The sequence below is a fragment of the Oncorhynchus nerka genome, unplaced genomic scaffold, assembly GCF_034236695.1.
Source record: "Oncorhynchus nerka isolate Pitt River unplaced genomic scaffold, Oner_Uvic_2.0 unplaced_scaffold_2984, whole genome shotgun sequence".
Taxonomy (NCBI): domain Eukaryota; kingdom Metazoa; phylum Chordata; class Actinopteri; order Salmoniformes; family Salmonidae; genus Oncorhynchus; species Oncorhynchus nerka.
Window position 1 is genome coordinate 10,758 of NW_027038314.1, and position 11,743 is coordinate 22,500.

The 11,743-nt window shown below is 47.0% G+C and overlaps 1 protein-coding gene across 1 annotated transcript in view; it reads left to right on the forward strand.

Moving 5' to 3' along the window:
* Positions 1-11,247: 11,247 nt before the first annotated feature.
* LOC135566910 (uncharacterized) overlaps positions 11,248-11,743 on the forward strand; it is a gene marked incomplete at its 3' end in the record, with an annotated part of 6,782 nt that continues 6,286 nt past the window's right edge. The window contains exon 1 of the mRNA XM_065014471.1: positions 11,248-11,743. This exon is cut by the window's right edge and continues 320 nt beyond it. Coding sequence (XP_064870543.1) covers positions 11,248-11,743 — 496 coding nt within the window.

Here is an 11,743-nt window from a genome sequence, read left to right on the forward strand (position 1 = left end):
TCTTCAGTCCCCCTCTACTGTTCTCTCTTTCTCTGTTCTTACTGTAGCTGATCTTCAGCTGTTCTCTCTGTCTTCAGTAGCTGGTCATAAGTCTGTCCTCTACTGTTCTCTCTTTCTCTGTTCTTACTGTAGCTGGTCATCAGTCCCTCCTCTACTGTTCTCTCTTTCTCTGTTCTTACCGGAGCTGGTCTTTAGGTCATCCTCTACTGTTCTCTCTTTCTCTGTTCTTACCGTAGCTGGTCTTCAGTCCTCCTCTACTGTTCTCTCTTTCTCTGTTCTACCGTAGCTGGTCTTTAGGTCATCCTCTACTGTTCTCTCTGTCTCTGTTCTTACCGTAGCTGGTCATAAGTCTGTCCTCTACTGTTCTCTCTTTCTCTGTTCTTACCGTAGCTGGTCTTTAGGTCATCCTCTACTGTTCTCTTTCTCTGTTCTTACCGTAGCTGGTCTTTCAGTCATCCTCTACTGTTTCTCTTTCTCTGTTCTTACCGGTGAGCTGGTCTTCAGGTCATCCTCAGTCCTCTGTTCTCTACTGTTCTCTACTGTTTCTCTGTTCTTTCTTACTGTAGCTGGTCTTCAGTCCCTCCTCTACTGTTCTCTCTGTCTCTGTTCTTACCGTAGCTGGTCATAAGTCTGTCCTCTACTGTTCTCTCTTTCTCTGTTCTTACCGTAGCTGGTCATCAGTCTCTCCTCTACTGTCCTCTCTTTCTCTGTTCTTACCGTAGCTGGTCATCAGTCCCTCCTCTACTGTTCTCTCTTTCTCTGTTCTTACCGTAGCTGGTCTTCAGGTCATCCTCTACTGTTCTCTCTTTCTCTGTTCTTACCGTAGCTGGTCTTCAGTCTCTCCTCTACTGTTCTCTCTTTCTCTGTTCTTACCGTAGCTGGTCTTCAGTCCCTCCTCTACTGTTCTCTCTGTCTCTGTTCTTACCGTAGCTGGTCATAAGTCTGTCCTCTACTGTTCTCTCTTTCTCTGTTCTTACCGTAGCTGGTCATCAGTCTCTCCTCTACTGTCCTCTCTTTCTCTGTTCTTACCGTAGCTGGTCATCAGTCCCTCCTCTACTGTTCTCTCTGTCTCTGTTCTTACCGTAGCTGGTCTTCAGTCCCTCCTCTACTGTTCTCTCTTTCTCTGTTCTTACCGTAGCTGGTCATCAGTCCCTCCTCTACTGTTCTCTCTGTCTCTGTTCTTACCGTAGCTGGTCTTCAGTCCCTTCTCTACTGTTCTCTCTTTCTCTGTTCTTACCGGAGCTGGTCTTTAGGTCATCCTCTACTGTTCTCTCTTTCTCTGTTCTGGTATCGTCATCCCTACTGCTGGTCTTACCGGAGCTGGTCTTTAGGTCATCCTCTACTGTTCTCTCTTTCTCTGTTCTTACCGTAGCTGGTCTTAGGTCTTCAGTCTCTCCTCTACTGCTTCTCTCTTTCTCTGTTCTTACCGTAGCTGGTCTTTAGGTCATCCTCTACTGTTCTCTCTGTCTCTGTTCTTACCGTAGCTGGTCATAGGTCTGTCCTCTACTGTTCTCTCTTTCTCTGTTCTTACCGTAGCTGGTCTTCAGGTCATCCTGTACTGTTCTCTCTTTCTCTGTTCTTACCGTAGCTGGTCTTTAGGTCATCCTCTACTGTTCTCTCTTTCTCTGTTCTACCGTAGCTGGTCTTCAGGTCATCCTCTACTGTTCTCTCTTTCTCTGTTCTTACCGTAGCTGGTCTTCAGGTCATCCTCTACTGTTCTCTCTGTCTCTGTTCTTACCGTAGCTGGTCTTCAGTCATCCTCTACTGTTCTCTCTTTCTCTGTTCTTACATAGCTGGTCTTCAGTCCCTCCTCTACTGTTCTCTCTTTCTCTGTTCTTACCGTAGCTGGTCTTCAGGTCATCCTCTACTGTTCTCTCTTTCTCTGTTCTTACTGTAGCTGGTCTTCAGTCATCCTCTACTGTTCTCTCTTTCTCTGTTCTTAGTAGCTGGTCTTCAGGTCATCCTCTACTGTTCTCTCTTTCTCTGTTCTTACCGTAGCTGGTCTTCAGGTCATCCTCTACTGTTCTCTCTGTCTCTGTTCTTACCGTAGCTGGTCTTCAGGTCTCTCTACTGTTCTCTCTTTCTCTGTTCTTACCGTAGCTGGTCTTCAGGTCCATCCTCTACTGTTCTCTCTTCTCTGTTCTTGTAGCTGGTCTTCAGGTCATCCTCTACTGTTCTCTCTGTCTCTGTTCTTACCGTAGCTGGTCTTCAGGTCATCCTCTACTGTTCTCTTTCTCTGTTCTTACCGTAGCTGGTCTTCAGTCCTCCTCTACTGTTCTCTCTCTTTCTCTGTTCTTACCGTGAGCTGGTCTTCAGTCCCCTCCTCTACTGTTCTCTCTTTCTCTGTTCTACCGTAGCTGGTCATTCAGGTCCCTCCTCTACTGTTCTCTCTTTCTCTGTTCTTACGTAGCTGGTCATCAGGTCCCTCCTCTACTGTTCTCTCTTTCTCTGTTCTTACCGTAGCTGGTATTCAGGTCATCCTCTACTGTTCTCTCTTTCTCTGTTCTTACCGTAGCTGGTCTTCAGGTCCCTCCTCTACAGTTCTCTCTTTCTCTGTTCTTACGTAGCTGGTCTTTAGGTCTCTCCTCTACTGTTCTCTCTTTCTCTGTTCTTTAGCTGGTCTTCAGTCTCTCCTCTACTGTTCTCTCTTTCTCTGTTCTTTCTCTGTTCTTACTGTTCTCTCTGTCTCTGTTCTTACCGTAGCTGGTCTTCAGTCATCCTCTACAGTTCTCTCTTTCTCTGTTCTTACCGAGCTGGTCTTCAGTCTCTCCTCTACTGTTCTCTCTTTCTCTGTTCTTACCGTAGCTGGTCTTCAGTCTCCTCTACTGTTCTCTCTTCTCTGTTCTTACCGTAGCTGGTCTTCAGGTCTCTCCTCTACTGTTCTTCTTTCTCTGTTCTTACCATAGCTGGTCATCAGTCCCTCCTCTACTGTTCTCTCTTTCTCTGTTCTTACCGTAGCTGGTCTTCATCCTCTACTGTTCTCTCTTTCTCTGTTCTTACCGTGGCTGGTCTTCAGGTCATCCTCTAGCTGGTCTTTAGCTGGTCATCCTCTACTGTTCTCTCTGTCTCTGTTCTTACCGTAGCTGGTCTTCAGGTCATCCTCTACTGTTCTCTCTGTCTCTGTTCTTGTGGCTGGTCTTCAGTCCTCCTCTACTGTTCTCTCTTTCTCTGTTCTTACCGCGCTGGTCATCAGTCCCTCCTCTACTGTTCTCTCTTTCTCTGTTCTTACCGTAGCTGGTCATCAGTCCCTCCTCTACTGTTCTCTCTTTCTCTGTTCTTACCGTAGCTGGTCTTCAGGTCATCCTCTACTGTTCTCTCTGTCTCTGTTCATACCGTAGCTGGTCTTCAGGTCATCCTCTACTGTTCTCTCTTTCTCTGTTCTTACCGTAGCTGGTCTTTAGGTCATCCTCTACTGTTCTCTCTTTCTCTGTTCTTACCGTAGCTGGTCATCAGTCTCTCCTCTACTGTTCTCTCTGTCTCTGTTCTTACCGTAGCTGGTCTTTAGGTCATCCTCTACTGTTCTCTCTGTCTCTGTTCTTACCGTAGCTGGTCTTCAGTCCCTCCTCTACTGTTCTCTCTTTCTCTGTTCTTACCGTAGCTGGTCATCAGTCCCTCCTCTACAGTTCTCTCTTTCTCTGTTCTTACCGTAGCTGGTCATCAGTCTCTCCTCTACTGTTCTCTCTTTCTCTGTTCTTACCGTAGCTGGTCTTCAGTCTCTCCTCTACTGTTCTCTCTTTCTCTGTTCTTACCGTAGCTGGTCTTCAGGTCATCCTCTACTGTTCTCTCTGTCTCTGTTCTTACCGTAGCTGGTCTTTAGGTCATCCTCTACTGTTCTCTCTGTCTCTGTTTTTACCGTAGCTGGTCTTCAGTCCCTCCTCTACTGTTCTCTCTTTCTCTGTTCTTACCGTAGCTGGTCTTCAGGTCATCCTCTACTGTTCTCTCTGTCTCTGTTCTTACCGTAGCTGGTCTTCAGTCTCTCCTCTACTGTTCTCTCTTTCTCTGTTCTTACCATAGCTGGTCATCAGTCCCTCCTCTACTGTTCTCTCTTTCTCTGTTCTTACCGTAGCTGGTCTTCAGGTCATCCTCTACTGTTCTCTCTTTCTCTGTTCTTACCGTAGCTGGTCTTTAGGTCATCCTCTACTGTTCTCTCTTTCTCTGTTCTTACCGTAGCTGGTCTTCAGGTCATCCTCTACTGTTCTCTCTTTCTCTGTTCTTACCGTAGCTGGTCATCAGTCCCTCCTCTACTGTTCTCTCTTTCTCTGTTCTTACCGTAGCTGGTCTTCAGGTCATCCTCTACTGTTCTCTCTTTCTCTGTTCTTACCGTAGCTGGTCATCAGTCCCTCCTCTACTGTTCTCTCTTTCTCTGTTCTTACCGTAGCTGGTCATCAGTCTGTCCTCTACTGTTCTCTCTTTCTCTGTTCTTACCGTAGCTGGTCATCAGTCTCTCCTCTACTGTCCTCTCTTTCTCTGTTCTTACCGTAGCTGGTCTTCAGGTCATCCTCTACTGTTCTCTCTTTCTCTGTTCTTACCGAAGCTGGTCTTTAGGTCATCCTCTACTATTCTCTCTTTCTCTGTTCTTACCATAGCTGGTCATCAGTCCCTCCTCTACTGTTCTCTCTTTCTCTGTTCTTACCGTAGCTGGTCTTCAGGTCATCCTGTACGTCTGCGTTGAAGTTGCCACACAGACCGCAGGTCCTGCCCACCCACTCTGGGCTCAGCTTGATGTAGACAGAGCCACTGTGTCCGTCCCAGGCCAGGGTGAAGCCATGTTGCTGGGTCACCAAGACATAGCGGGAGATCCTCTCCAGCTCCACGTCATGGATGTGGTGAGGCAGCTGGACACTGCATGGTGGGAGAAGGAGAGAAGGAGGAGAGGAGGATGGGAGGAGGTGAGGAGGGTGGGAGGAGGAGAGGAGAGGAGGACGGGAGGAGGAGAGAAGGAGGACGGGAGGAGAGGAGGAGAGGAGGACAGAAGGAGGAGAGAAGGATGGGAGGAGGGGATGAGGAGAGAAGGATGGGAGGAGGAGAGGAGGATGGGAGGAGGAGAGAAGTAGGGGAAGAGGAGAGGAGGAGGAGGAGGAGGAGGAGGTCCGGGAGGAGGTGGAGAGGAGGGCGGGAGGAGGAGAGAAGGATGGGAGGAGGAGAAAAGGAGGAGAGGAGGACGGGAGGAGGACAGGAGGACAGGAGGAGGAGAGAAGGAGGAGAGGAGGAGAGGATGAGGAGAGAAGGAGGAGAGGAGGACAGGAGGAGGAGAGAAGGAGGGGAGGAGGAGAGGAGGAGGAGAGGAGGGGAGAAGGAGGGGAGGGAGGGGAGAGGAGAGGAGGAGGTGGAGAGGAGGATGGGAGGAGTAGAGAAGGATGGGAGGAGGAGAGGAGGACGGGAGGAGGTGGAGAGGAGGACGAAGAGAGAAGGAGGAGAGGAGGATGGGAGGAGGAGAGAAGGAGGAGAGGAGGACAGGAGGAGGAGAGGAGGAGGAGAGGAGGATGGGAGTAGGAAAGAAGGAGGAGAGGAGGATGGGAGGAGGAGAGGATGAGAGGAGGATGGGAGGAGGAGAGGATGAGAGGAGGAGGAGAGGAGGAGAGGAGAGGTCAAATCAGTCAACCAGGGTTCTCTAAGTGTGTACAGTCGTGGGCAAAAGTTTTGAGAATGGCACAAATATTTACTTTCACAAAATGTGCTGCTTCAGTGTCTTTAGATATTTTTGTCAGATGTTACTATGGAATACTGAAGTATAATTACAACCATTTCATAAGTGTCAAAGGCTTTTATTGACAATTACATGAAGTTGATGCATGGAGTCAATATTTGCAGTGTTGACCCTTCTTTTTCAAGATCTCTGCAATCCGCCCTGGCATGCTGTCAATGAACTTCTGAGCCACATCCTGACTGATGGCAGCCCATTCTTGCATAATCAATGTTTGGAGTTTGTCAGAATTTGTGGGGTTTTGTTTGTCCACCCGCCTCTTGAGAATTGACCACAAGTTTCAATGGGATTAAGGTCAAAGGGAGTTTCTGGCCATGGACCCAAAATATTGATGTTTTGTTCTCCAAGAGACACTTAGTTATCACTTTTGCCTCATGGCAAGGTGCTCCATCATTCTGGAAAAGGCATTGTTCGTCACCAAACTGTTCCTGGATGGTTGGGAAAAGTTGCTCTCGGAGGATGTGTTGGTACCATTCTTTATTCATGACTGTGTTCTAGGCAAAATTGTGAGTGAGCCCACTCCCTTGGCTGAGAAGCAGCTCACACATGAATGGTCTCAGGATGCTTTACTGTTGGCACATACAGACTGATTGTAGCGCTCACCTTGTATTCTCCGGACAAGCTTTTCTGGATGCCTCAAACAATCAGAAAGGGGATTCATCAGAGAAATGACTTTACCCCAGTCCTCAGCAGTCCAATCCCTGTACCTTTTGCAGAATATCAGTCTGTCCCTGATGGCTTCTTTGTTGCCCTTCTTGACACACCAGGCCATCCTCCAAAAGTCTTTGCCTCACTGTGCGTGCAGATGCCTGCCTGTTGCCATTCCTGAGCAAACTCTGTACTGGTGGTGCCCCCCCGATCCCGCAGCTGAATCAACTTTAGAAGACGGTCCTGGCGCTTGCTGGTTTTTCTTGGGCGCCTGAGGCCTTCTTCACAACAACTGAACCGCTCTCCTTGAAGTTCTTGATGATCCGACATAGTGGTTGATTTAGGTCTTACTGGCAACAATATCCTTGCCTGTGGAGCCCTTTTGGCATAGCAATGATGATGGCACGTATTTCCTTGCAGGTAACCATGGCTGACAGAGGAAGAACAATGATTCCAAGCACCACCTCCTTTTGAAGCTTCCAGTCTATTCAACTAAATCAGCATGACAGAGTGATCTCCAGCCTTGTCCTCGTCAACACACCTGTGTTTACGAGAGAATCACTGACATGATGTCAGCTGGTCCTTTGTGGCAGGGCTGAAATGCAGTGAAAATGTTTTGGGGGATTCAGTTCATTTGCATGGCAAAGAGGGACTTTGCAATTAATTGCAATTAATCTAATCACACTTCATAACATTCTGGAGTTTATGCAAATTGCCATCATACAAACTGGGCAGCAGATTTGTGAAAATGTATTTTAGGTAAACTGCCCTCAAAACTTTTGGCCACGATTGTAGGTCTTTCATTCACTCTTATTCTGACCTCAATTAGTTGAGACAGACCAGGAGTTGGACACCCTGAAAGCCTGCACACCCCACTACCTCTCTTCCAGTTCCGGTCAAGACCAAGACCGAGAGGGGTCCGAGACCAAGTTGTCACAGTTTCTGTTCGATTTGATTGGTTACCGCTGGGGGCACTTCACCTTTGTTTTCTAGTTTCCCACGGTTACCCTGATCATTACTTATTGGTTTCTGTGGTTTAATTACCTTCTGTTCACCTGGTTGCCTTGGGTTCCTCTGTTGTCCTGCATCTGTTAGGTCTCGTGTTTTGTTTAGTCTTATGCTTTTGTTTCCGTCAAGACTTGAAGTAAAAGATCTGGATGTACCCTTATCTCTGCTTGCTGTGTTTCACTGCGTCTGGGTTCGAGTTCGTACCAGCATTATTGTAACACAAGTCAAGAACGATGCAAGTCAATTTCAAGACCACGGTTGTAAATGTGTCAAATCACCATGATATCAAGATCTCAAAATGTCCAGTATTTCTGTGGTCATATTTCAGAAGAACAAATGGACTCTTTAGATATTCAATGGTGATGAAATGGATGCTGAGGACAAACAGAGAGACACTCTACACATTATCACTAACCCACTGATTTCATTTGATTTTGAAACAGGTCTATAACAGATGAAAAGATTCTTAAGTAGATTCACCCCTGGTCTCCTCTTACTAAATAGAGCTGTGAAACAATGTCTTATCGACCAGCAAATCAAGGACATTCTGACCCACCGCCACAATGTCTTATCGACCAGCAAATCAAGGACATTCTGACCACCGCCACAATGTCTTATCACCAGCAAATCAAGGACATTCTGACCACCGCCACAATGTCTTATCGACCAGCAAATCAAGGACATTCTGACCACCGCCACAATGTCTATCGACCAGCAAATCAAGGACATTCTGACCACCGCCACAATGTCTTATCGACCAGCAAATCAAGACATTCTGACAATGTCTCAGCCAGCAAATCGAGACATTCTGACCACCGCCACAATGTCTTATCGACCAGCAAATCAGGACATTCTGACCACCGCCACAATGTCTTATCGGCCAGCAAATCAAGAATATTCTGACCACCGCCACAATGTCTTATCGACCAGCAAATCAAGGACATTCTGACCACCGCACACAATGTCTTATCGACCGACAAATCAAGGGACATTCTTGACCACCGCTACAATGTTTGAGGATATTTTCCCAACAGCAATAAAGGACTGTAATGTTATGAGTGAAGTAGAAAGCCCAGGCAGGTTTCAATAGTCGATGAGATATTGTGTCATGAAAGAGTGTGGATATTTGGCCGTGGCGAGAGAGGGATTTTATGGAGCCGGCTGAATGAGAGATGGTAATTATATGATTTTCCTCCATTGGCTCGGTTGGACTCGGCGAAATTACGAGACCTCGTTGTTCGAAGACCGAGGTAAGACTAGTAAAAACACAGAGACAAGACCTCAATATGTTGTCTGGAGACCAGACTCACGACAACACTGCCTGAGTTATATAGACACAACGGGACAAGACCTCAATATGTTGTCTGGAGACCAGACTCACTACAACACATTGTGATGTCACAACGGAGACCAGACTCACTACAACACATTGTGATTTCACAACGGAGACCAGACTCACTACAACACATTGTGATGTCACAACGGAGAGCAGACTCACTACAACACATTGTGATGTCACAACGGAGACCAGACTCACTACAACACATTGTGATGTCACAACGGAGACCAGACTCACTACAACACATTGTGATGTCACAACGGAGACCAGACTCATTACAACACATTGTGATGTCACAACGGAGACCAGACTCACTACAACACATTGTGATGTCACAACGGAGAGCAGACTCACTACAACACATTGTGATGTCACAACGGAGACCAGACTCACTACAACACATTGTGATGTCACAACGGAGAGCAGACTCACTACAACACATTGTGATGTCACAACGGAGACCAGACTCACTACAACACATTGTGATGTCACAACAGAGACCAGACTCACTACAACACATTGTGATGTCACAACGGAGAGCAGACTCACTACAACACATTGTGATGTCACAATGGAGAGCAGACTCACTACAACACATTGTGATGTCACAACGGAGACCAGACTCACTACAACACATTGTGATGTCACAATGGAGACCAGACTCACTACAACACATTGTGATGTCACAACGGAGACCAGACTCACTACAACACATTGTGATGTCACAACGGAGACCAGACTCACTACAACACATTGTGATGTCACAACGGAGAGCACTTCATTTTAACACCTTTCTCAGCTCTTATTTTACATCTGCTTATAAAACATTTATTAACCTCTTAAGTCGACCCTCTACTTTTTTGAACATTCTGTTAAAAATCGCGCAACATTTCAGCGCCCTGCTACTCATGCCAGGAATATAGTATATGCATTTGCTTAGTCTGTGTGGATAGAAAACACTCAGACGTTTATAAAACTGGTTAAATCACTGCTGTGGCTTTACCAGAACGGCATTTACATCGAAAAGCACAGGAAAAACTGATCACTGAAAATGGGAAAATATATCCATGCGCTACTTGAACCCATTGATAAAGGCGAACCACAATTAATTGAATGAGGTTGCAGTACCTACAGCTTCCACACGGTGTCTAGAGTCTTGTCATTTCCCTTCGAGTTTTTTCTTGGTCAAACACATACAGGGCACCGTATCTCCTCAGGTCTAGGACCGGATATTTTCGTTGAGTTTCTAGCCGGACATTTTTCCAGACGGCCAGCTAATGATCTTTACATCGCCTCCTGATGAATTTTATCGCTTATTAACGTTTACTAATACCTAAAGTTGCATTACAAACGTATTTCGAAGTGTTTTGTGAAAGTTTATCGTCGACTTTTTGAATTAAAAAAAATGACGTTACGTTTTGAAACAATGTTTTTTCGTTTATCACACAGTCTACATATAACGATATCTAGGCTTTATATGGACCGATTTAATCGAAATAAAGACCCAAATAGTGTTTATGGGACATCTAGGAGTGCCAACAAAGAAGATGGTGAAAGGTAATGAATGTTTTCTATTTTATTGTGCGGTTTGTGTAACGCCGAAATGCTAATTATTTTGTTTACGTCCCCTGTGGGTCTTTTGGGGTGTTACATGCTATCAGATAATAGCTTCTCATGCTTTCGCCGAAAAGCATTTTAAAAATCTGACTTGTTGCCTGGATTCACAACGAGTGTAGCTTTAATTCGATACCCTGCATGTGTATTTTAATGAACTTTTGAGTTTTAACTAATACTATTAGCATTTAGCGTAGCGCATTTGCATTTCCAGAGCTCTAGTTGGGACGCAAGCGTCCCGAGTAGAAGCAAGACAAACCTGTAATCAATCAATCAATCAACCAATCAATCAGTCGATCAAATCAATCGATTACCTCTGTCCCTTGAAGGTAACTTTGGACCTGTGCAACCTGATCTCTCCTTCCCAGGGCAGGAAGAGACTAACTGACCGCGTGCAGGAGTAGGGAGACGAGCGGCAATATTAGACCTGTAAAATCAACAGAATAGACTATTTATTCATTTATAAAACATTTAGTTGAAGAAGGATAATAATAAATAAGCAATACAATCAATAAAATACAGAGACATTTAAGATCAACGACATCACTACCGTACACAACATGAACCGAGAAACAAGGACCAGACCGTAACTAGACCAGCGGTCCCCCAGGGGGCTCCATGCCCCCGGCCCCACAACTCAGAAACGTAAAACCCCAGGGCATTCCCAAATCATATGAAAATGTGCCAGGAGCCCCCTGAGGGCACAGGAGCAATTTGGGGATTGTCTAGCTTTCATCTTGAATGGTTAGTGTGGGGTGCAGTTCAATTCTACGGGGCTCACCCGATTCATATGTTAGACCAGGCTCTGGAATTGGTTTATCAGTCATTTTAAACAGAAGATAATTTGGATTTTGAGACTAGTCCCTGTTTACTACTATGAATAAATAATGAGTAGATTGGATGGATACACCGTTGTGCCCCCAGGGGACTCCATATGCCCCCCAGGGGACTCCATCTGCCCCTCCTCCTCCAGGGGACTCCATCTGCCCCCCTCCAGGGGACTCCATATGCCCCCCTCCAGGGGACTCCATATGCCCCCCGGGGACTCCATCTGCCCCCCAGGGGGACTCCATATGCCCCCCTCCAGGGGACTCCATATGCCCCCCGGGAACTCCATATGCCCCGACTCCATATGCCCCCCCCAGGGGACTCCATCTGCCCCCCCCCCCCCAGGGGGACTCCATATGCCCCCTCCAGGGACTCCATATGCCCCCCGGGGAACTCCATATGCCCCGACTCCATATGCCCCCCCCCCAGGGGACTCCATCTGCCCCCACCCCCCCAGGGGGACTCCATATCACCCCCTCCAGGGGACTCCATATGCCCCCTCCAGGGGACTCCATCTGCCCCCTCCAGGGGACTCCATCTGCCCCCAGGGGGACTCCATATGCCCCCTCCCAGGGGACTCCATATGCCCCCCCGGGAACTCC